This window comes from Protopterus annectens, chromosome 1.part1, assembly GCF_019279795.1.
Source record: "Protopterus annectens isolate FY-2018-M chromosome 1.part1, PAN1.0, whole genome shotgun sequence".
In the NCBI taxonomy this organism is placed as follows: domain Eukaryota; kingdom Metazoa; phylum Chordata; order Ceratodontiformes; family Protopteridae; genus Protopterus; species Protopterus annectens.
This window is the reverse complement of record NC_056726.1, coordinates 1,059,115,574-1,059,142,754: the sequence shown is the minus strand read 5'-3', so window position 1 is coordinate 1,059,142,754 and position 27,181 is coordinate 1,059,115,574. Positions and strand designations below refer to the sequence as shown.

At 41.5% G+C, this 27,181-nt stretch overlaps 1 protein-coding gene across 1 annotated transcript in view; it reads right to left on the bottom strand.

Annotated features, from left to right (window-relative positions):
• Positions 1–26,782, bottom strand: part of LOC122815343 (keratin-associated protein 9-1-like) — a 34,470-nt gene extending 7,688 nt beyond the window's left edge. The window contains exons 1-2 of the mRNA XM_044087785.1: positions 26,663–26,782; positions 2,642–2,786 (exon numbers count right to left, since the gene is read on the bottom strand). Coding sequence (XP_043943720.1) covers positions 2,642–2,786; positions 26,663–26,782 — 265 coding nt within the window. The remainder of the gene's footprint in view (positions 1–2,641; positions 2,787–26,662) is intronic.
• Positions 26,783–27,181: the final 399 nt, after the last annotated feature.

Genomic DNA, 27,181 nt, shown 5'->3' with positions numbered 1-27,181 from the left:
ATGAGAAATGGGGAATTTCTGGTCCTGTGTTGGTGGCAAAGAACGATAAAAAACAAGAAGAGTGTGTGCAGTTACTGCACTGAGTTGCAGTTGCAGATAGTGTGCTGTCTGGTAGGTCATGCATATTTTGCGTATTTTTTGAGCGTATAATCAGGTGGTAACACACAGATGTAAGGAACGTCCCGCCTTTTCATTATTATTCACCCGTATTTGTCGATACTGGCAATTCCTTTTTGTATTACTTTGTTTTGTTTTGCTCCTGATTTGTATGGGTTTTGGCAAAGTGCACTGATGATGACTGGCAACATTTCCAGGCAGTGAATGAGAGTCCACTGCCAAAGGTACAAATTAATTTATTGTGCCATCAGTAGCACGCTTTAGAGTGGGACAGCTGTCCTTTGCTATAGCACCCTGTACAGGACTAGGAGAAGAAATTATATATTGCATCTGAGTATCAATGTAATACATGGATTAAATGAAATAATTTTAAAGAAACAGGAAACACAATGCAAGGTTTGAAGGCAGTTTTGAAGTCCCATGTTATTTGTAATGTTTGCAGCAGATGTGAAAATGCAGCTTATATTTTGTTTTGTGCAATACAAATTGTTATACATGCGTTTTGCCTGTGTAATTTCCACACTGCTTATCAGAGTGCAAACTGGGTTCACAGGTGAAGGAAAGAGTGAACAATTTCATTTCTGTTAATTCCATTAGTGCAAACAGTTTTGGTGCCAATGAGCAAATGAGTGATTGATGTGCAGATGGTGTATACCTGTTTCGGTGGCAGAAGCTATAAATGCAGTGATTTTTGTGCCTTAACCTTTCGAGTTCATATCCAGATGGTGAATTTGCTTACATCCGAACATCATATACTTTTTTTGGTTCTTGCCTTGTGGACTTGCTCGCTGCTCAGTGGTGTGCAGTCTACATTACCTGCTTAAGGAAAAAAGTGAAGCATTTTATTTTTGTGTCCTTCTGTAGCACAAATATACTTAATGGCAATGGGCAGATGTCAGTAGAATGGCAATACTGAGTGGAGAACACCCACCTCCTGAGCAGCTGTCTCTGTGGCACAAAGTATAAGTCCACTGACGTTAGAGAAAGAATACAGGTAATCCAGGGTTCAAATATAGATAATACTTGTTTTTCAAAGGGTTTCAGAATACAAATTTGAACAATACTTTAATTAAGAAGGTAACACTACACACAACTGACTATCATAATTATGTTTATTTCAAGAAATGTCTCATTAATGCTTTGATAAATACATTTCTGAAAGTAGTATATCTCATTAATTATTGAGTTAGGAAACAAAGCTGAATTTGTGTGTAATTGTTTAAACAGGATAATTATGATAATGAATTTAAATGTATTTGCATATCTATGATGAGCAGAATACTTAAACTCATCTTCTCTCCTCACAGTGCCCAAGTCTGTGTTTAGGACAGTATGTGTAGTGACGTATGTATGTGTCATACCCCAGCCTGTATTAATCAGCTCATGAAAGTCCATCCATCTAACATACATTCACAAATAGTAATAATGACTATCTGGGGAATGAATTTCACAAAACTTCCTAAAGTCGCACACATACAGACTTATCTGATAAATAGCTCAATTCATACTGAATGCAGTTAAAGTGTAAAGAATATGTTTGAAAGGGAGTTCTCCAGTAGTACTGAGAAATAGTCACCTTGATTGAAATGTATGCATTATTTCTTCCTCAAGTTTTATTCCCACATTGGTCAACTAACTTTTTACAGTGTATAATTCCAGAAAGTTATGTGCCAAGTCATCCAATTTAACCTCCAAAACACCAAGGGTAACAATCAAAGTCATTGAGCTTGTCAGTGCTAATATATGAAAAAGACTGAATAGGTTGAGCATCACACATGGCAAATCTCACTGCCATGTTTCACAACTTCGTCGCTGTTTGATAAAATACCTTCCTCTTTGTGTGTAAATGCCTCTCCATGCTTTCCATCATGCAAATGTCGTTTGCATAGTTGTGCCTGTTTGTGCATTAGCTGTTAAATGCAAGATTGTAAGTTGGCACCATTTCATACTTAGAGTTGTTCCTTAACTTTAACAGGCATGGCTGGTGTGGGAGATGATGATACTTAATTTAGACCACAGAAGTAGGGTGTTGATGAGTCCTGGATTTTTGGGGAACTCCTCATGAAGCAAAAAAGCCATAAGCAACTGCAGGAGGACTGTACTGGGTCTCAGTATAAGACTGTAGCTTGGAACAGGTTATCCAAGACTGTCTCAAGTGCAACTGGCATCCCACACACTGGAGTGAATTATCATCACTACTATAGAATCTTGAAATGGTGCAAGAATCATATTTGTTTCATTTCTGAAATTTTCCATTCATGTGATATGCCACTGATCTAATTGTCTCTTTTTTGTCTCACCCCACCCCTCATTTCTCATTTTTTTTCTTTTTTGGGGGGATATTTTTTATGGCCTAAAAATTACAGTTGTCATACATTTCTACTTACAAAAAACTGACATGCACCATCAAGAGGTGCACCAACCACTATGGCTCGGCCTGCCATCCCACCACAGGCTGCAGCACCAACACCCAATACTTTGGGGTCTCAAGCTGTCAGTGCTGCCTCCACAACCCCTGCCCTACCTGCCTTATCTGCATCAGCTAGCTCTGCCCCAGCAGCTGGTGCACTGGTACTCTCTGGGAGTAGAACTGGTGGAGGTGGCGATTTTGTCACCCACCAAGAGCTGACAAGGCTAGTTGAAGATATAATGGAAAGGGGCCTCTGTACCTGATAAGGTGATTCATCACATTGCTAAGATGATGCCACTTCAAGGACTGTCAGAGGAAATTGAGATAGGATACAGTGATGACAGTTCTGAAGGTGAGAACTAGATTCTCACTGTTTTCAGGCTTGATGTGGGTGTGCATTTGATTTCCCATACCTATCCCCAATGATGGTGTCCCCCAACCTTTTGTGTCCATAACCATCCTTGTCTGCCTTATTTGTCCTGTATGTCTGTGCCTGCTTTCTCTCCTGAGTGTCCTACCTGACCCTGACATTCCTAAGCCCTTGCCTCATAATTCCTCTCTTTGAAAGAAAAAAAGAAGTAAAAATGAGCATGTGTCCCACAAAAAAATAAAAATACAAAAATAATAACCCATGCATAGCTCTCCACGTCACCTATGTGTCTTTTTGACACACTTGATTTGGTACAATTGGCTGTACAACATTATTCTGTTGTTATTGTGACATCCCTCATTCCTGGCCATTAATTAAGGAGCTTGAATCCTCACCACATACACTGGAGAGGGATGTTCACTTGGAACACAAATGGATACACTCAGTATTTCCAGATGTGGACCACTCGGCATCAAGCACAATTTCCATTAAAGCACACACGGGACACAGTTAGCTCAGGGTCTGGATTTCTTTATCTGTCTCCCTTCAGGTCCCCAGTAAGACTCTCCACTGGCAGAGCTTCAAAGTTAAGTCTCCAGCTGAGTGCCCAAGCCATGTCCTTTACCACTCTCTCTGTGAAACCAGTGCTTTGTGTCCCTGATCCAAGTAGCTGACACACACACTCTTTGACATTTAATTTTTACACACACACACACACACACACACACACACACACACACACACACACACACACACACACACACACACACACACCACATACACACCTGGGAAAAGCTGGCAAAGATTTACTACCTAGGCCACCTTCTGTCCATAGTATAAGGTAGTTTCACTGCTACCAGTCATTTACTATAAGGCTCTTAAAAGGGTATCCAATTATACTGAGTGAAGTTAATATTAATACAGATGGTAACATTGACCAAACAGCAAGGCTTTCAGGAGTGGCCAGAGTTATCAACAAATAAATATATGAAAATACTCTCAAAACTTAAATATTTTCTAAAAAGGACTAGCCACAATGAGAAGTTCAAATATATTTAATAATAAATAACAACAGAACATGAAAATACCAAATATCCGTCTACAGTAAAAAAACAGAGTTTCAGTCACAGGAAATACCAAAAATTTTACTGACAGTAAATTCCACACAGACACAGAAAAACAGTATTTAGCTAATCTTACTACTATTCCTGATTGACTATATAACCCTCCTGTACTGTACAGAAGGACAAGGCTCTCTATTTGACCTTACCAGCCATCCAGTAAAACAGTTCACTGCACCTATCCAGGCATGTCCAAAGGGCAGTTTCAGGTGTACTCTCCAGTCCAACCGGTGAATCTGGGCATTTTGAGGCAATGTTACAACAGCCTCATGTTACAGACAACCCCCTCTTCCTACCACCAAACACTAATACATGCGAGAGATGCAGTTATACAGCCAAACTAGAGGTTAAGCTCTCTCAACCCAAGACTGGATCAGACAGTCAAGAGGAGAAGGGAAGTACTTGTACCACACCACCAGTCTTACACAGACCCATTAAACCAGCACCAGCAAAAAACACACACATAAATACATGAAAACATACTCGAAGGCTCTAAATAAAAATGTGCAAAACCGACAGAGACCTCCAAAGCAAACATCCAAGCAACCTCCACCCCCCCAACACAAACCATGAAACACATACTTCACAAAACCAGTGTGCCATGCAATCACAGCCCTTAAGGTAAAATAACATACCCAACATACTAGTAATAGGTGACTCTATAGTCAGGTACACTGATGTCCCACTCACTAGGCTGAATAAGGAGAAGGTTACTGTTAGCTGCCTGTCGGGTGCCAGGATCCGTCACATAACACAAGCACTCAGGTCACTCCAGAACAAGTACAAATATGACTCTGTCATTGTCCATGTTGGTGTGAATGACCTGAGCCATACCTCCCTGGACTACATGAAAAGAGACATGGAAGAGCTTTCTGATCACATAGCACATGCTCGTATGACCCTGACCCTGAGTAGCATATTGCCTTCACCAAGAATGATACCACGGTATAAAGAAAAAATTCTAGATTTCAACAATTGGCTAAGTTTCTGGTGTCATTCAAAGGGGATACAGTGTCTGTCGACCTGGGATGACATGCTCGACAAGCCATGCTGCTTCGCTAGAGATGGCTGACACCTGTCACCCTTAGGCTTTTGAATACTGGCTAAAGCTCTTGCCACCCTCATAGTGCCTTTTTTAGGCAAGGCTGAAAAGACAAACCCACCATCATAAATAGCACAACTAACAAAAAACTGAGGGTAATGCTACTCAATGCCAAAAGTCTAAATCTCAAAATGCATGCACTCGAGGCACTCCTCAGTATAGAGAAAATTGATATATGTGCAGTAACAGAAACCTGGTTAAAGGTCCAGAGAGCACCCCAGCACTACCAGGCTATAACTTATACAATACCTTTCGGCCACAGAATGCAAACTGAAATACAAAAGGTGGGGGCATATCCATATTCATCAAGGATACCCACACCTCCAGGTTAGTGGCACAGCACGATGCTTCAGAGATCATCCATGTGCAACTAACAATGGGCAAAACTGCAATTCAAATTGTAGCTTGCTACAGATCACCCACCATGTCCCAGGATCCCCATTCTGTGTTTCTGGAAACACTGGGAAACATAAAGGTCCTACCAAACACCCTAATATTAGGTGATTTCAATTACCCAAACATTAACTGGGAGAACTAATCAAGTACTAACTCCCTTGCCCAACTTTTTCTAGAATTTATAAACTCAAACACCCTGGTTCAACTAGGCAATACTCCCACCAGAGGTGACAACATATTGGACTTGGTCATCACCAACATGGGCGACTGGTGTTCCACACCAGAGGTCAACCCCTCACTGGTTAGATCTGACCATAAACAAATTACTTTGGATATCCATATTCCGCCCCCACCCCCGGACAAGAAAACCACCGTGAAAAACTTCCAAAATCAAACTTCACATTACTTAAGACCAAGGTGGAATGTTTCAAAGCCCCTATGCTGAAGGATAACACTGTCCAAGCTGCAAAATCCTTTACTAATGCATTCTATGGGCAGCTACAAGGATGCATGGATCGTGCAATCTCAAGCAAAACCAAGACTCACTCCTCCAAGAAAAGGAAACCAGTCTGGTGGACTCCTGTCACAAACAAGCTACACAACAGAAGCAGGAAACTAGTACAGAAAAGAGTAAAATCCCAAAAAGGGAAGACATCCCTGATCAGTATCAGCAAGAAACTATGATCCCCTCATAAAATCGTCCAAGGCGAGCTTTGAGAGAATAATTGCCAAGGACTCCAAAGATAACCACAAGGCATTCTTTAGCTATGTCAAGAATCTAAGTGGCAATGCTCAGATCTGCTCGGAGTTAGTGCAGAATGGCACACAATAGACTGAACCAACTGATATCGCCAACATCCTGGCAGACAGGTTCAGTGCAAACTTCACCCCCCTCTCACCCCCCAAAGGGCCCATAACCATACCAGAAGAATGTAGAGTCCCGGAAATCACAGACACTCAGGTTAAAACATCCCTCTCCAAAGCCAAAAACACAGCATCATTGGGACTGAACAGTGTCCCAGGCTGTGTCCTAAATGAGCTCAAAGATGAACTAACCCCTTACCTAAACGCACTGTTCAAACTCAACTTCTCCACAGGCTACATACCCATAGAGTGGTGCACAGCAATGGTTATTCCACTCCATAAAGGTGGAGCCACAACAGACCCCAGGAACTATAGTCCTATAAGCCTGACTAGCTTGGTCTGCAAGGCTATGGAGCGCATCATCATGGAACTCATTAACAGAGACATTGGGACCTCCAAACACTGGACCCTACCCAGTTTGGCTTTGTTAAGGGCAGATCATGCCTCCTAAACCTGGTGGACTTTTTGAGACAGTTACCAAGGCTATAGACGAGGGAAAGGTGGTACACACAGCCTACCTGGACCTCACTAAGGCCTTCGACACCATTCCCCATTCTGGTATTATAGACAAGCTCACCAGCCTGAACATAAATCCCTACATCACAAGATGGGTTGCCAACTGGCTCACAGACAGAACCCACATAGTGAGAGTTGCGGGAGCTAGGTCAACTCTAAACTGGTTGCAAGTGTCATTCCCCAGGGCTCAGTCCTAGGACCCCTCCTGTTCGGCATATACTTCTCAGAGGTACAGGCAAGCACAGGAGGACTATGGCTGACCAAGTTCACAGACGACTGCAAACTCGGGGCTATAATTGACTCTCTGGCTGACACAGACATCTTCCAAAAGGATCTCACTGAGATGGATACCTGTTGTCAAAATCATGGCCTCAAGCTAAATGCCAAAAAGTGCATGGTCATCCCCTTTGGAAAAAACAAAGTACCCAGAAACTACCACATAGGCGGTAGTCCCCTAAATACGGAAGACGTAATAAGGGATCTGGGGACCCAAGTAGATAGTAATCTCACCTTTGATAATCCCATTGCCAAGGTGGTTAAAAAATCCTTCTACATGGCCCACCTAATCACAAAAGGGTTCGCATCCAGATCAAAAGATGTAATTGTGCCCCTCTACTCATCACTCATCAGACCCATCATAGAGTACAATGCCCTATTTGGGTTGTACCGTACAAGACACCTGCAACAGCTGAAAAGTCTACAGAAGTGCCTCACCAAGAGGATCACTTGCCTCAAACAGATGCCCTATGCAGCTCGACTGAAGAAACTCCAGTTGTACTCGGTTGCATACCGCCTACTCAGAGGTGATCTTTGCCTGACATACAAGGCCATGTCCAACCCAGAATTGATGGACATGCTCCACCTAAAGAAAACCTTATCCCCTCAAGCCACACACTCTAGGGATCTAAATCTCACCACAACAATAAATAGGATATGCTGGTGGGATATATTCCTGTCCCAGAGACTTCCCATGCTTTGGAACAAGATCCCAATCTACATTAGGCAGAGATCCTCGCTAACACTCTTCAAAAGAAACCTTGACGAGTGGATGCCAAACAGAAAGTTTACCTCGGGGATCACTTCAGTGGATCTGCTGGACAGAGGCACAGGGAACTAATCTAAGGGGGTGACAAAAGCCAACACATTCTGGCTAGGCTTATAATTGCCTTCGGGCAGATAGCCTAGTACCAACCTATGAACCTATACCTAAAATAATTACTGTTACTTAGTTAAGTTGCTTACTACAGCAAGGCAAGATGATGTAGGTGACGGTCTTTCTATTCAGATTTCCAAGAACAGACTGGCCCTAAGACTTCAGTCTCCTCTAATATTAAAACATTATTTCTGTACAGAATAACATCACATACATATGGTCATCTGACTTCTGGTTCCCACACTATTACCAACACTAAATGTTGCCAGGATTTTAGCACTTACAAGTCAATAATACACATGCAAGAGCATTGCTCAGATCTGGTGCAGCTGCTGAAAGTCATAAAACCATAAAACCATTCCACTCTTCCTACAGGAGCTACAACCTATTCTCTAGCACAGACCTTGTGTCTTTGGCTTCAGTCAAAACTATGGAATAACATCTTTATGTCTTCACCCATAAAGTAATTTAATTTCAGATATATTTTAAAGTTTGAGGTTAACCTCTTCACTTCCAGTCCTCTGTTTAAACATATAAATTTAATTCAGTGACAATAATACAATTTTACCACAAGCAGACCTCACAAATATGTTTTCAGCACAAACATCTGTTCAAATCATTTTGATATACAAATGACATATAATTATTTGCAAAATTCCAGCTAGCTGTGCTGGCACATGTTAGACATCCATTGCCCCACTTCTCCTGGCATGGCTGGCAATACCTCCTATCATTAGAGTCATCACCTACCCTTGGTGTGATGACTGTCTAAATTCAGTGAATTCTGTCCACACTTTTTTGCATTTATGTTATAAAGAAGTGGATAGCTCTGGTTCCATCCCACTACCTTCCTGATAATTCCTTTATTCTTTTGCCTGTTTCCTCTGCTCTGCTCATCCCCACCTCCGTTTCACCACTTTCCTGTCAACTCCATTTTCACACATTTAATCTGGTTAAAAAATAGAATCACACACAGAACATATGGCTAGAACAGCCCATAAGAAAACCTTCAGTTTTCCCCTCAGCATTTGTGCAGACCTTGCCGTCATGCACCAATACTGAGTGACAGTGAATGGCTGTTAATGTCCTACGGCAAACCTGATCAGTTGTGGACATCACCTGCAGCAGTCTGGTTATCCTCTCACAAAGGTGTTTAAACAAGTTGCACTATCAGAATACAGAGTAAAGGCAGCCTATAGGAAATCACTACCAACATTCAGTTTTAGTTTTTTTGACTAATGGATCTAGCTAAGTGCAGCATCCTCTGTGGAGTGTTGACATAAATCTCTTGTCTGAAGATTCATTTCTGACCACAGCATCATGGGTTCAATTTCAGATGGATGTCACAGTATTTTGTACTGTGGTATTGTACTTCTATGATATGTTTCATGACACATATCTTACTTTTTATCCAATTAAGCATTTGCTAACACATATATGACCACAAGAAACAGTTAGTAAGCCACCCTTGTTCTACTCATGTCTTCATCAGGTTTTGTCTGTCTTAAAGCATCTTGATCCCCAGAGCCATCACTTACTGATACAGAGCATGGCTGATTAATACTCTGGACACTCCATAAAGGTGTGCATTAATGACCTGTAAACTGCCCGTTCACAGGAGTCTGTAAATCTCTCTCTGTCTCACCCCTTTGTACTGTTGACCGTTTATTAAGCGGATGGATGTAAATGTCACACTATGGCATATTCAGGCCACCTCTACTTTGCCATAGAATAATTCCTACAACATCCATTGGCAAAATATCTTATCATTGTCCCTTGAAAGGTGTAATTTTGAGATGTTCGACTTATGATTTCCTTGTTAGGGTACAGAGATAATGATCAAGTCTGTAAACTTAACTTTTCAACTTGACAATGGTTCGAATCCCGCATTAGGTGAAACTCTTACTGTCTGTTTTTATGTGTGCCTTTCCTGTGAATGAGTTGTCTATGTACTGTTCTAAGCCCCTACATTTGCACAAGGTCTGGCCATGAGAAAACATACTGTGTGACTGCTAAATGGCATTTCAGGTGTTACTGCAAACTGTGCTGAGTGTTGCTTTACATTGTATTCTACACTCAAGTAACTTGTAATCTGCCATGAAGCATGTCTCATATGTATTGGATATTAAAGATTATTTCAGTACCTTTTATACACACAATTTAGCCAAGCAACATATCTAAAATTGTCATTTCTAGGTATTCTTGAAGTCATGATAAAAAGTTACTGTAATAATCACATTCTGACATGGTTTGTAAAATGATCTGCTTCTTGGAGTCAAACCCCGCTTTTTCATTTAGCTTTGAGATTTTATGCCTTCTGCTACAGAGACAGCCAGGACGAGATGTGGATTTTCTCAGGTAACTACTGTCCAGAGTGCTGATGGCCACACACCACCTCAAAGCCTGTTTTTGCTATAGGAGGCAAACCAAATTAAAGTTTTCTATTTTTTTCCTTCAACAGAGAACTCTGGTCACAGCATACCCTTGCAAGAAGATATCACATCAGTCTTGCCCTTGATATGTTATATGAACACGTGAACATAGCTTTGGATTTCATGCAGTAGACATTTGTTCTGCCAGTGTCTTGGTGAGAGTGCTACTGTGGCACATCCATTGAGTACTGTGGTGTACCTGCATGTGCTCCAGTTCTTGGGTGGTATATGTACAGACATGTGAGTGCTAGTTTGGCACATATATTGAGTACTGTGGTATATATTAGTGTGCTCCAGTTTTTGGGTGGTATGTGTACAGACATAAAGAGAACTTTTCTTTCACCACAGAACACTGATATAGCACTGATCACAAGTGTGTGCACATGAGCATACTCATTTAATTGTCATCAGTCTGACATGCTGATGTGACATTCATTATCACGGATCCTTTCTTAATTCACACATTAATTTCATTTGCTTGTCACAATACCATTACTACCTCCAGGGGCAGATACCAACAGTGCACATTTTGGGGAATACATTACATCATAGTGTGGGGTTTGTATCCGTTCTTATCTATTTGCACAATAACTGTGTCAGCAGGAGTACCGTACACAAGACTATTAAATAAGTCGCACTATGCTACTGCATTTGTAACACCACACATTCCTATTTCCAGAATGTTATACTGACAAAATACACATTGTGCAGATATCCAATAATATATGTATACTGTCCTTCTGAATTGTCATCTCAGCTGAGCATGTCAATGACATTTAGATATTTAGATGTCATGTCATTTCCCTCTCTTACAATGTTAATTTCTGTAACTGTCACATCCTATAATATCATGTCTGCATTTATTTATCTATAGATCCTCAAGAAGTGTGATCATCATTAATTTCTATGACATATATATTGCAAAATGTTATTACTACAAAATTATTAGCAGTTTCACATCAATTATCTTACTAGATTTTGAACATTTACTCATCCATTTTACATATTTATTTATTCATCTCTTTGATTTCTGTTCACACTGTTCTGACTACACCTTTCTAGTCTGGTGACCCACGTATTTTATTTATTTTTTATTTAACATTTGTTGACTGGGAAAGTCCAACTTGGAATGAGTGAATTTTCAGTGGAGGCCCGGGGAGAAAAGCTTCAGACACATGCCTTTGTAACGTGGGAGGAAACCGGAGCACCCGCAGGAAACCCACACGAACACAGGGAGGACATGCAGACTCTGCACAGAAGGCAACCAGTCGAGAATCGGACTGGAGAACCTCTTGCTGTTAGGTGACAATGCTACCACTGCACCACTGTGCCATCTGTATTGTAGTTACCTTTGCTATTTTCCATTCCCACTTACTTATTTCTGTATTCACATGTAGGTTGGGAGGGTGGCCTAATGGTTAAGGTGTTTGCCTTACAAACACAAGGTGCAGAGTTTGAGTCTCCCACTTAAAATGGTAGTACTAATCTATGAACCTATATGATGTTTTGTGCACGGTAGACTCAGTAAGCTTTTCCTGCTTGTGTACAACTTGCATCATTGCCTTATGTAGCTGTTATAGATTCATAGATTAGTACTAGGTAAATTGCCTTTGTGGGCCATTTTAAATCTAGCCAGTTACCCCATGTGAGAATCAAACCCTGCACCTTGTATCTGTATGGTAAGCACCTTAACAATTATGCCAAACTCCCACCTGTCCACTTGAGCACACAACAGGTTTGGCCATAGGCAAGCTAGTTTGTTCACTGTGTGTGCTTGTGCTGTTCAACACATTTTCCTGACTCCCAACACTGTTGCTGGCAACAAAAACTTGTTTATTTTCATGTACATCTGATGAGCACCATGCATATGTATTAACGCTGATGATCATCAGGCTAACATGTAAATATTGTATAGACTTTGCATGAAGCCTACACAATTGTTCATGGATGCCTGCTTACATCTTACCTCACTGTGAAAATTTCTCATATGTGAAGTCATTTCTAAAGAACCCTGTATAAACACTTTAGAAATTAAGCAGGTAACTTGTAAAATATTGTATACATTTTTGTTATGACTTGAACAATTTAATTTGTATATACTATTTTAAAATCTTTGTTATGAAATGAAAATGTGGCTTGTGTGTAATTTTGTGCTACAATGTTAACTATGTGACTTCTGCATAATTTTGTATGATGTGTACCCGGGCTGTAGCTGAAAAGGGTACAAGTACTAGACCATTTATGTGATTAACAAGTAAGTATAAAAAATATGACTATAAAAACAGTCACTAGATTTTAAATACAAACGAAGAGATGTAGCTATATGATATCATAGCAAAACATAGAACAATTACAAAAATAACAAAACATAAAAATTGTGAATAAATAATAGGGATATATGAGGAGAAAACATTTGCTGTGGCTATAAATCCATGATAAATTATTCTTTTACTGCACATTTAGGGTGTCTATTCTGTAAATGCATGTTTATATTCTCTACTAATTGTAATGAAGGTAGCTGTGAAGAGCTTGTCTTAACAAATGAGCTTTTAATGTGACATATATGTACATCAGATTTGTAGATAGTGTGATGTACTGCTAGACTCTGTGCTTACTTAGTTGTATTGGGGTCTTCCTTCTTTGTGCCATTGACTCTGTCTCCAGGGAAATCTACGGCATCTTGCTCTGTTTTGTTGAGTCACACTCTGGAGTCTGAAAGTTTAGTTTATGGGTTCTTACTAAGCTTATGGCCAAGAAGCCCTTCTAGAAGCTTGGCCACATCATCCAGTACTAGTGGGAAATTAAGAGAGTCTTGCATTTATTTATGTCTGCTTTGTTGACCAGGGTAGAGCATTGGTCCACATGGATCATTTTCAGGCTCAAGCCAGGACCACCATCTGGTTAAGTGACGCATTCCCAATCAGACGTAGGCAAATAAAAGCTGAGGGAATCATACTGTGGACCACAGGAATCGGCTCATTTTTATTTTCTTTATTATGAATATGATTTAGAGGTAAAGAGCATCACTTTTGGGGGGGGGGTGTATTTAGCCAGCTTTCAATTAATGTGAAGGATTCTTCGGCCAGTTCCTGCAATTTATGCAATGTATGGGCAAAACAGATTATGGTGGAATCATCAACCCATTGAATCAGTCAAATTTTTGACTGCTATATGCAAGTAATTTATAAACGGACTGAATAAAAGCAGTTCAAGTATGGATCCTTGTGGTACGCCAACTATCACAGGCAGAAAGGAGGAATATTCACTTTGCCAACTGACAGCTTGGTATCTGTCTGATAGGTAGCTTTTAAACCAAGAGAGAGTGCTGAAGGAGAGTCATAGAGAAGATAGTTTGTATGGTAGTACTCGATGTCAGACTGTACAGAATGCCTTTAAAAAAATCAAGAACAAGTGAGACCAGGTTGCTGGAGTTTCTGCTGTTGATGATGGAGTTGGAAAATTGTAATAAGGCTATGGTAGTAATATAGTTGGGTCTAAAGACATATTGTGTAGGAGAAACAAGTTTATTAGTAATGAGATGGTTAAGTAATTGACTTTGGATGCATTTTTCAAAGATTTTGGTTGTGGGGGGGTAATGTAGCAATTGTTATAAAGTGAATATAGTCATTAAATGAGCCTCTTTTATGAAGTGGTGTAATATATCTTTTTCCAGATGATTAGAATGTGACATTTATTGTTAAAGGGTTAAGAGGTAGGCAATGGCATGCACAGCTGCTTTTAGATACTCTGGTTGGAGACTATCTTTGGTGAGGGTGATAGTTTTCAGTCTGAGGAAGAGGTTTTTTTTTACTGATAGGGTAGAGACAGGTTTTAGATAGAATTGTTCTGAGTGCTGAGTGAAGGCTGAATTCTTGTAAGGCTATTGTATCACAGTTATTCTTAGTTTTTAGTACATAGGTGATGGAGTCTATAAAATGATTGATGAATTTTTCTGTTATTTTAGCTGGGGGTGCTTAAGAGATGGGTTTGGTTGCATGTTGGAGCCACTGTTTAGGAACTTTGAGCTAGATGACAAAAAAAGTTTAAGATTATTTTGATGTGTTTCCTGAATACTGCAATAATATTTTTTATCAAATGTAATTCTGTACTTCGTTTGATTCCTGAAATTCTCCTGTTTTTTTTTTTTTTTTTTTTTTTGTTTCCAAAGATTCACACTGTGCCATTAATTGTTTAGTTTTACATAATAACCAGAGAAACTGGGTGCCACCAGGTAGTGTAAACCTCAGCTCTAGATGATCGTTATTGTTAAAGTGACATCCTGACCTCGTGCAAAAACGGGAAAAAAGGTTGTAGATGGATGGACGGATGGATAAATTGGAAGAACGGGTTCAGTTTGATTCATTTTTCTCTTAGTGGGCCCTGTTTGTTTAATATAGTAAGGAATGTTTTACTGAATTCAATTATTGCATCATCTGGAGGTAATGTATTTTGAAAAATCCAGTTATAAGGTTTGAGAATTTTTTTGAAACTTTTTACTCTGAATTTAATTAGATTCCATACCAGGTTGAAGTGGTATTACCTGAGGGAGAGACTGGGGATTCGGTTAGCAAAAATGGGTAGGTGATCACTTAGGGATTCAGGTAATGTACCAGTAGTAGAGATATTAGAAAAGTTAGTGTCTCGTCTAATAGTGATCCTCTGCTTTGAATGCTTACAAGTTTATGAGAAACCATAAAAAGTAGTGGTGGCAGCAGAGGGAACTGATATACTGGATTTTTTGGGTTCTGATTTCGTAAGTCCGAGTTCTGTGGGTCGGAATGAGTGGACTTCCTTTTACTTTGCAAGATAATTTGTTCAGTTTGCAGCCAGGGATTTGTTGTAACAGCGAAATGGGCTTCAAGGTGCCTGGATTCCTGTTTTGGATTATTTGCTTGTGTTTCTTTCTTCTAAATCTGAATATAAGGATAGGGGAGATGGACAGCTAAGCAGAGATCACCCCTCAGAACTATGTCTAAATCTGAATATAAGGTAAGAGCTTTTACTCTGTCAGAAGAGTAGAATGTACAGAGACCTGGTATTATCTTTTTGGTGAGGCAATATTGAGGTCTTTTGAGTGACAGGGTATTATATTCCTTGATGTGCATAATAAGGGAGGGATAAAATCAGGCTATAGCTTCTCTATAACTTGAGGAAACAGCACAAAGAATTAGTTATGAAAGACAGAAAAATTTACTAACAATAACAGGGATGTGTAGATTAAAGGAGAGTTATTTTAATCAATGTAGCTAACCACATTTGATAGCTATGTCAGACTTAATTGGAATGCTGTCTATACATCATGCAGTAGTGATTGTAGCTTTTCCAAAGAAGACTATGCCGCATTTGGTGGTGTTGAGGGTGAGACAATGATTAACATACCAAGTATTTGCTTGGTTCAGCCTTTGCTGGAGAATTTCAGTATCAGAGAAGGATTTGATAAACATCTGCAGCTTGCAAACCTTGACAAATTTGCTTACCTATAGTCCCTTAACATCACTTTTCATGTAAAAGAAGTTTGTGCAAGAGGAGGGACCTATGACAGGGACTTGTAGGACACTGCTGGTGACATTATTTTATGTGTAGAAAATACCCATGGCACACATTGTCAAGGGTTCTGTTAGATAGCCAATTACATATCCAGCTAACTATGAATGGGTTATTGTTGGGAGCATTTCTCAATAATCCCAAGAATTGGAGATAGTGCAAAGACCTTGTCAAGGTACAATTAGGAAATATGAACTGCATGCCCTTTACCCATGGTCTTAGTAATCATGACATAGAACTCGGTCAGATAGAACAGGCATTATCTGTCTTTTCTAAGATCACCTATACTGCTGCTTATTAGCTCACTATAATACTTTGGATAGCATTTCAAATAACGCTACTCAGATTAATAAACTTGTAATTCATAGGTTTATAGAAGGTTACTAGGCTAGCAGCCCTAGAACCTTGACAAGCCTCGCCATGTTAATTCCAAGTGTCCCCATTTGTTCTTTTTTGGGTAGTTCAAAAGGAATTTATGAATAGAGTGGGTCTGTGATCAACACCAGCTACCCTGTCCATGAGGGACAGGGGTGCTACCCCTTGGATGAATTTGTGGTCTCTCGTCCAGTTATCAGGTTGCATCTGAATAGGGCCAGTGAGAAGCTCTGCTTTACGTGAATAGGCACTCTATTCTAGAGAAGTGGCAGTCTCTGGGAGACATATATGTCTCTCCAGCATGATCTGTTAATGTCACAATCTAGGTTGTGAGCTCTAGAGTAAGTGACTCTTGAGCCCTTTGACTTCAGATGAGAAGAATTTTCATTAGGGCAGGGTTGGAGATTGCCCTATAGGCCAGGCACAAGTCACCTCTCAGCAGCCTATAAGATTGCCTTATAGGCCAGACACAAGTCTCGTCTCAGCAGCCTATAAGATACAGAGTACAGTGAAAGAGCTTTCAGCTTCTCCATGTAGGTCATGGTTTGCAGTCCCTGCATTTCCTTAGTGAGAAACCTCTGAGGTCTCCCAAGCTGCTGCAGGTGTCCGGTGAAATACATGCAGAAAGATACAGTATACTCTATTAGTGGTCTGATGAAGGTCAAGTACAGTGGAGTTATAACAACCCTTGACCTGGATGCTATGCCCTTGCTTATCAGGTGTGCTACATAGAATGCTTTCCTTACCACTGTGGAAACTTGATGGTCAAAGTTCAGATTACTATCAACCTGTCTCACACAACTGGGTTTGAACTCAGGGGAGTGCTTTCAATATTGCAATTTGTAGGGAATTCCATTTTACCAAAAGGAATAAAAATGCATTTTTTTCCATTTAGTTTTAGACCACGGCTTTGGCACCAGTCATTTAGTTGTGCTAGCCCTTCTTGTAATATGTTGACATCTACTGTGGGACTCAATGATTGCTCTCATTTTGCAATTGTCAGCAAACTTGGTGAGCCAAAGGCCATCTGCTTTAGCTTGCACTTCTGAGAAATAAATGCCAAACAGTAAAAGTCACAGCACAGACCCCTGTTGTACTCCACTGGTGATGGGTCTACTGGTGGAGGTGGAGTCACCAATTTTTACAGTGTGTGTTCTGTTGGTGAGCCAGTTGGCTACCAATCTAGTAATGTAAGGGTTAATCCCTATCTGGGAGAGGTTCATAGGTTCATAGGTTGGTACTAGGCTATCAGCCCTAGGGCCTATACAAGCCTAGCCATAACAATTCCCTGGCTATTTCTTCCCACATTATTTACTTTCCTGGACCCCTGTCTAGCAGGGCGACTGATGTGATCCCTGGGGTGAATTTCCTTTCTCCCATCCAATCGTCAAGGTTCCTCTTGAAGAGGTCCAAAGAGGCACTCTGCTTGACATGTATGGGCAATCTATTCCAGAGTCTGGGGAGTCTCTGGGTCAGGAACCTATCCCTCCAGCATGTTTTGTTTATTGTGATGACAAGGTTTAGATCCCTGGAGCGTGTAGCTCTGAGGGATTGGGATTTCTTTAAGTGTAGCATGTCCAACAGCTCTGGGTTTGACATGGCCTTGTATGTTAAGCAGAGATCGCCTCTGAGTAGACGATATGCAACAGAGTATAGCTGGAGTTTTTTAAGGCGGTCAGCGTAGGGCATCTGCTTTAGGCCTGTGATTCTTTTAGTGAGGTATTTCTGAGGCCTTTCCAGTTGTTGCAGATGTCTTGAGAGGTACATACCAAATGGGGCGTTGTATTCTATAATAGGTCTAATGAGGGATGAGTACAGTGGGACAATGACCTCCTTTTTTCTGGATGAAAAGCCCTTCATGATGAGGTGTGCCACATAGAAGGATTTCCTGACTGTTGTGGCGATGTGGTTATCGAAGGTGAGACCACTGTCCACCTGTGTCCCTGTGGCGATGTGGTTATCGAAGGTGAGACCACTGTCCACCTGTGTCCCTAAGTCTCTTATCACACTTTCTGTGTTTAGTGTACTGCCACCTATATGGTAATTCATGGATACATGTTTTTTCCCAAAGGGGATAACAATACATTTCTTGGCATTGAGCTTGAGCCCATGGCTCTGGCACCAAGCATCTGTTTCTGTAAGGCCCTTTTGTAGAGTATCCACATCATTTGGGGATTCAATAATGGCTCCCAGTTTGCCGTCATCTGCAAACTTTGTTATCCAGAGTGCCTTAGTGTTGACCTGTACTTCAGAGAAGTAGATGCCAAACAAGAGCGGCCCCAGGACTGAACCCTGAGGTACTCCACTTGTCAATTGTCTGGAGCTGGATTTGGAGTCGGCTACTTTTACAGTGTGGGTTCTATCAGTAAGCCATTTAGCAACCCATTGGGTGACATAGGGATTAATGCCCAACTTAGTAAGTTTATCTATGATTCCAGAGTGGGGGATGGTATCAAAGGCCTTGGCAAGGTCTAGATAGGCTGTGTGGACCACCTTACCCTTGTCCATGGCTCTGGAGACTGATTCAAAGAAGTCAATCAGGTTCAGGAGACAAGATCGGCCCTTCACAAACCCAAACTGGGTGGGGTCCAGTGTTTGAAGGTTGCCAATGTCTTTGTTTATAAGTTCCATGATAATACGCTCCATGGCCTTGCAGATAAGGCTTGTCAGACTGATGGGACGGTAGTTTCCGGGATCCAAGGTGGATCCCCCTTGTGGATTGGGATAAATGTAGCTCTGCCACTCAGTGGGCACAAAACCTGAGGTGAGGCTATGATTAAACATGACACTTAGGTGAGGTGCCAGTTCATATTGTAGTTCATGTAGTACACAGCCCGGGATGTCATCTGGTCCCATGGATGCTGTATTCTTGGCTTTAGAGAGTGCATTTTGTACCTGTGTGGCCGTTATTACTGGAATTTGGCAATCTTCCGGTATTGAGATGGGCCATTTAGGGGGTGAGAGGGGGGTGAAGTTGGCACTAAATCGATCTGCCAGGATATTGGCAATATCCTTTGGATCAGTATATTTAATGCCATTCTGTTTTAGCTCAGAGCAGATCTGAGCATTGCCATTTAGATTCTTGATATAGTTATAGAATGCTTTGTGGTTGTCTTTGGAATCTTTGGCAATTTTATTTTCGTAACTAGCTTTGGAGGATTTTATGAGGCATCTCAGTTTCTTACTGAGGCTAGTAAGGGAGTTTTTTGCATCCTGGGATTTTCCTCTTTTCTGCAAAAGTTTCTTCCTTTTGTTGTAAAGTTTGTTTATGGCAGGGGACCACCAGATTGGCTTCCTTTTTTGGATGAGAGCATTTTGGTTCTATTTGGGATGGCATGATTCATGCATGAGTGGATGTGCTCGTACAGTGCCTTAGTGTAGGATTCAGCAGTTGAACTTTCAGTTCCTGTCTGCAAGGGTGTTATGAAGTTTGTCACTTCTGACTTGAGTAGCATGAAGTTGGCTTTGGAGAAGTTTTTTATGGTGGTTTCTTTACTGGGGGTGGGGGTGGGATGTGGATGTTAAGGGTGATTAGCTTATGGTCAGACCTGACTAACGAGGGGGTGACCATAGGTATGGAGCATTGATTTCCCATGTTGGTAATGACCAATTCTAGGATATTGGAGCCCCTGGTGGGACTATGGATTAGTTGATCCAGGGCATTGGAATTTATGAATTCCAAGAACCGTTGCGCAAAGGTGTTGGGACATGAGTAGTTCTCCCAGTTAATGGCAGGGTAGTTAAAATCACTCAGTATTAGGGTGTTTGGTTCTATCTTAATATTTTCCAGTATGTTTAGAAAGGTTTAGTGAGAATCTTGGGGTATGGTGGGGGATCTGTAGCATGCTACAATTTGGATTGCAGTCTTACCTAGTGTTAGTTGCACTTGGAGAATTTCAGACACATTGTGTTGGCCAACTAGCCTGGTGGTGTGAATATCCTTGGTGAATATTGGCACTCCTCCACCTTTAGTGTTTCGGTCCTGGTTTGGTGGCCGAAAAGTGTGGTAAGAGTTGTAGCCTGGTATTGCAGGGGTGCTCTCTGGAGCCTTGAACCAGGTCTCAGTTACTGCACAGATATCGATGTTCTCCATTTTTAGGAGTGCCTCGAGAGAGTGCATTTTGAGGTTTAGACTTCTAGCATTGAGTAGCATTACCTTCAGATTTTGCATGCTTGTACCTGTTACGGTGGTGGTTTTTTCCTTAGAAGTTTCCCTAAAAAAGGCACTATAGGGGTGGCAAGAGCCTTAGCCAGTAACCTGAATCCCAGGGGTGACAGGTGCAGACCATCTCTGGCAAAGCATCGTGGTCTGTCAATCATGTCATCCCAGGCAGACAGATACTGGATCCCCTTTGAATGACACCATAAGCTTAGCCAATTGTTGAAGTCAATCATTTTATCCTTATATTGTGGTATCATTCTGGGCGAAGGCAGGATGCTACTCAGGGCTAGGGTCATACCTGCCTGGGCCACATGATCTGAGAGCTCTTCCATGTCTCTTTTCATGTAGTCCAGGGAGGTACGTCTCAAGTCATTCACTCCAACATGGACAATGACAGAGTCATATTTGTACTTGTTGTGGCGTGACTTGAGTGCATGCGTTATGTGGCGGATCCTGGCACCCGACAGGCAGCTGACTGTAATTTTCTCCTTATTCAACCTGGTGAGAGGGACATCAGTGTGCCGGACTATAGAGTCACCAATGACTAAAGTGTTAGGTACATTGTCTTGCCTTAGGGGCTGTTGCTGGGTGGCACACTGGTGTTGTGAACTATGTGACACATTGGTTGTGATTGGTGTTTGTTTGCGTTTCAGCTTCAGAGGTCTTTGCTGCTTGGGCAGGTTACAGTTAAGGGCCTCTGCATATGTGGATTTAGTGTTGCTATATGTGGGTGTTGGTGGTGCGGGTTTAGAAGGGCTATGTGTTGCTTGAGATGTAGTGTGGGTGTTAACCTTCTCCTCTTGACTGTTTAGCACAATCTTGGGTGGAGAGAGCTTTGCTTCCATTTTGGCTATGTAAGTGCATCTCTCACAGGTTGTAGTGTTGGGTGGTAGGAGGAGAGGGTTGTCTGTGTACATGAGGTAATTGCTGCATTGACCCAGTATGCCCAGATTCACCAGGTGGACAGGAGAAATCACCGGAAGCTGACCCTTGGACATGCTTGGTTTGGGGCTTTTTTTTCTTTGTAAAGTATAGGAGCTGTTTCCTTAGCAAGGTACTTTGCAATTATAGGCTGTTTAGTGCCTACTATTAATTTCTCCTTGTTAACAAGGAGAGTTCAGTGTTTGTATGAGTTTAAGGCTTCCTAGTGCTTTCCAGCAGGTATTAGAGAAAGTGCTAGTCACAGGGATGCTTAAAGGTAAGATTGAAAATAATGCACTCTGCAGTGTGCACTAGAGAAGTTAAATGTGAAAGTAGGTAACTTGAGTTTTACCTGTTTAAAAAGTTAAGGTTTAGTGGAGAGTTACTATTTTTAAAACAGCAAGATGGATTGAAGGGGGTGGTACTTTTGTATTTTGGTACTATGAAATACTGTAGGATGGCTAATAAATTTAAATAGTTGAAGGGATGGTATTTCAAAAATGATGATTTTGTGATTACTCACATAAGCCAGTGAAAGTAGAGAGAAATGAGATATATGGTCAGATTAACATAAGAGGCGGGCAACTAGAATGACAGTGGTATTTAACAAGACAACTTTAATGGGTGGGACGGCAGGAAAAAATTCTGCCTGACTCAGAACAGAGAGAGCTGTGGTCTCTTTTGAAGTTTTAATATGCTGTTAAAACAGAATGCAAGCAAAACACAAAGTAAAGAAAACAAACTACAGTATTCAAAATATAGAAAGGCAATACAGTAATACAACAAATAACAGCAAACTAACCTTTCCTTCACAGCAAAGTGTAGCAGAGTCTGGATGAGCCTTTCTGGTAAAGCCTTTCTGGTTCTTAATGATGTAGAGTAGGGAATTATGTCAAAAGCCTTGGTAAGGTCAAGATAGGCTGTGGGCACTGTCTTACCTTTGTCCATGGCTTTGGTGACACTCTCAAAGATGTCTACCAGGTTTAATAAGCATGATCTACCCTTAACAAAGCCAAACTGGGTTGGGTCCAGTGTTTAGAGGTGACCTACTTCCTTGTTGATAAGGTCCATGATAATTCTTTCCATTGACCTTGCAGATGAGGTTGGTTAGACTTATGTGTCTGTAGTTCCCAGAGTCAGTTGATGGCCCCCCTTTTGCAGGGAGATTACTGCTGCTGTTCTCCATTCTGCAGGCACATAGCCAGTTCTCATGCTATGATTAAAGAGAATACCAAGTGGGTCCACTAGTTCTTGTTTTAGCTTGTTTAGTAAACAACTAAACTGAACTGCGGTGGTGGTGCTGCTGTAGCGTTGTCACCTCACAGTTAGACGTTGCACATTCGATTCTCAGTTAGAGCGTCTTCTGTGTGTCGACATGCGTGAATGGGCATTCTTTCACTGAAGGTTGTGAGTTAGGCCCGGCAAGCCAGCACGTAAAACTCTACTGCCAATCATTAGCGGACTGGAGTTCCGCTGTGGCGATCCCTAACCAGGAAAAATCCGAAAGACAGTTTAGTAAACAACCTGGGATATTATCTGGTCCCATTGGGGCCTGCAGAGATGACTTGTTCTCTAGAGATGCTACGCAGAGATTTGCTGTCATGTATGCTTTGAGATATGATAAGTGGGGATGGGGGGAGTGAAGTTTGCACTGAATCTGTCAGCTAGCAGGTTAGTGATATTTTCCTGTGTATTATGAGCGATCTCATCTACAACCAGTTAGGCACATAGCTAGGCATTCCCTTTACACTTCAGATGTAGTTAAATAATGCCTTAGGATTATCCTTGGCTAGGGTGTGATTTTAGTTTTGTAATTTGCTTTCAAAGACTTTACAAGATTTTTGATTTTCCTGTTTAGGCTTAGGAGGGAACTCTTCCTCTGCAGAGTGGCATCCCTCTTGCTTTTAGACAACAGTTTCTTCCCATTGTTATTTAATATGTTTATACTTGAAGTCACTACAGTGGCGTGTTTTATGTGAAGACCTGGTTTTGATCCAGTCAGGTGCAGCAGAGTTTATGTAATCACTTAAGTGTTTGTACAGGGCGTTTGCATACACTTCTGCATAGTGATTACCGGTGTCTGCAATTGTGGGTGGTATGAAGCTTTTTAGCTTTGGTGAAGTTTTTTTTTATAATTTTTGTTCCCATAAGGGTGTCAGTTCCAGAAGTTAATTCAAATGAGACTGATTTGTGGTCTGACCTAACCAGGGATGACATCACTCCTTGGAAAGTACAGCGACCCCCCCACCCACTGGTAAGTACAATGTACAGAACATTATAGCCCCTTGTGGGGGTGCAGGCTATCAGTTGCAGAGCATTTGTGTTAACAAAGTCCATGAACCTCAGGGTTAGCATGTTTTGGCTTGTGTATGTCCCTCAGTCTATGGAAGAATAGTTGAAATCTCCCATGACTTAGGTGTTGAGCTGTATGGCGAGGGATTCCTGTAAATCAAAGTAGGTTGTATGCTTATCCTGGTTTATGGTGGGGGATCTATAGCTAGCAATGATGTCGTATGGTATTTTCCCAATAGTTAATTGTACTGGAGTAGTTCAAAAGTCATGCTGTTTAATCAGTCTCAAAGTGTATTTGGTTTTAATGAAGATGGATACACCTCCACCCTTGGTTTCCTCATGCTCATTTTGAAGCCTGAACATGTTCATAGGTTCATAGGTTCATAGGTTCATACTAGGCTATCTGCCCAAGGGCATTTATAAGCCTAGCCCATAGTTATGTGGCTTTCACCACCCCTTTAGTTTGAATAAAAACTATGCCTATCATTTTTCTGTGCCTCTGTCAAGCAGTGACACTGAAGTAATCCCTGGGGTATATCTGCGATCTCCCATCCATTGGTCTAGATTCCTCTTGAACAAGGCCAGCGAGGTGCTCTGCCTCACATGTACCGGGATTTTGTTCCACAGCATAGGGAGTCTCTGGGTGATGAATCTGTCCCTCCAGCACGTTCTATTTATAACCGTGTCAAGGTTTAAGTCTCCGCCCTTGTGGTTCTGAGGGATCTAGATTTTTTGAGGTGAAGCATATTCATCAAATCTGGGTTTGACATGGCCTTATATGTCAGGCACAGGTCACCTCTGAGCAAGCAGTATGAGACTGAATAAAGCTGGAGTTCTTTCAGTCGGACAGCATAAGACATATTTTTGAGACCCTTTATCCTTTTGGTGAGGAACTTTTGGGGCCTTTCAAGCTGCATCAGGTGTCTGGTCAGATACATTGCTAACGGTTCATTTTACTCAATCATAGTTCTAATGAGTAATGAGTACAGGTGGACGATGACCTCCCTTGATCTAGATGTGAATCCCTTCATGATCAGGTGGGTGATATAGAAGGTTTTCCTAACTACTTTAGCAACATGAGTGTCAAACGAAAGACTACTGTCAACTTGGGTCCCCAGATCCCTGATGACTTTTTCTGTGCTCAGTGGATTGTCACCTATATGGTAGCTAGGGGTAACCTTGTTTTTCCCGAAGGGTATGACTATGCATTTTTTGGCGTTTAACTTCAGGCCATGGCTCTGGCACCAGTTATCCATTTCTGTGAGGCCCTTCTGAAGGATATCTGTGTCAGATGTGGAAGGCATTGTAACCTTGTTCAGCCAGGGTGCTCTCAGCAGCCTTGAACCATGTCTCAGTAACTGCACTACAGACATCGGCATCCTCCAAAGTGACAAGTACTTCCAGGGAGTGTAGTTTCATGTTTAAACTCCTAGCATTAAGCAGTGGGATTCTCTTATGTTGGAAAATTTGTTGTTTTGACATTGCCTAATAAAAGCACTATATGGGAGGAAAGGGCCTTTGCCAGTAAACGAAAGCCTGGATTAATAGGTACAGACCATCTCCAGCAAAGCAGCAACGTCTGTCTACCATATCCTCCCAGGCTGACAGATACTGGATCCCCCTGAACTGACACCAGAAGCTGAGCCAATTGTTGAAGTCAATAATTTTTTTGTTTATATCGTGGCATAATCCTGGGTGAGGGCAAGATACTGCTTAGGGCTAGGGTCATACCTGTCTGGGACACATAATCAGAGAGTTCCGTCATGTCTCTCTTCATATAGCCCAGAGAGGTACGTCTTCAGTTATTCACTCCATCATGAACTATGACAGAGTCATCATCGTACTTGCTCTTGAGTGACTTGAGTGCATGCGTGATTTGTCGAATCCTGGCACCTGATAGGCAGTTGACCACAACCTTCTCCTTGCCAGTCACACAGGTCATAGGTTCAATAGAGTGAGCACTTTTATACAAGGGTACCACAACTGCTGCTGTCCATACCAGTGGAAAGTAACCAGCAGGGAGTCTCAGGTTGAAGACTTAATGGAGGGGTTTTGCTACGTAGAACTTAGTGTTTCTCAGCAGACATCTAGGACCAGTGGAACCGGCTTTTGTAAATTTTGGGAAGTGATGAAGGGACTTGGTCCTAAGAGATTTTAGGAGAAAAGTTCTGAAGGGGAAATGGAGACACAGAGGGGATGGTGGGTGGGGGGAAGTTAGAAGGAAGTTTTTACACAAGAATATTAGTTATATCCTTTGGGTGAGGAAAGGAGACACCATTACAGATAATTCTACAATGTTGCTCACAGTGTTACTGCTGAAAGAAATGCATCTGAGTGATATTACGTTCAGGAATAGGATGTAAACATATTAGCAGTTTCACTGGAGTATCTATCAGCATAATGTGATAGATTTGCGGAGAGACTGTGTTTAAGACCTATCACTGGCAATTGTTTATTTCTGAGTTACGTACAGTAAACCTATATATACACACCACGCACCTATGTTTGTTCTATGCAATTATCTGTGTAGCCACTGAATTGTGCACTGGCTAATGGGCAGATGAGATACAATAGTTTCCAGATGTTTTGATGGTACAGCTGCTATGATAACAGGGTCACAATATAGACTGCTTGGGTTTCAGGACCCAGCCAAATTAATTCACTTATTCTCGGTGTGAGTACCTATCTCGTCACATGTACACAACAAGCATCCCACATGTGTGGGTGCCTGAATAAGATGATGGTTTAGTAAGATAAGTCACACTGTTACAGAGTAAGTCAAAAACTGGATGTGTAGGATATTTCCAAATACTAATGTTGATTGCTTTATTTTGTTCGATCTCAGAGTATATAAACAAGTGATATCAGAACTAAGTTGGAAGCTCACTATAATTTGGCGAATGCCGTCATCTTCATCTTCATCATCATCATCGTCATTAGCAGTAGCAGCATCCCTCTTTTTCCCATTTTCTACATGCGGTTGGCGTGTCGCGTTAACTGTTTTCATCTGTCTCGATTCAACACCACACTCCTGCCTTCCTCAACACTCATGCCTGACGTTCTGAGATCTTCTCTCACACAATCCAGCCACCTTTTTCCCTCGTTTCCTTTTACCTTCCTCCTGTCAGTCCCAAGTCTTCTTCACCAGAATGTCTTCTGGTTTTCTGCACATGTGCTCAAATCACTGCACTTTCTTCTGTTTGACCTTTGCTGCAGCTAGAGCTTTTTTGGATTTTGCTGTTATGTCCTCATGTCTTCGTTTGTCCCACAGTGTGCATTCTACCACCTGTAACCTGCATCAGGCCCTTCATTTCAGTCACCTCTAGCTTCCTTGACTGCTCTCCTTTTACTGCTCACGTTTCCATGTCATACAGTAGATCTGGTCACTTTTCACCTTCTTTGCCAT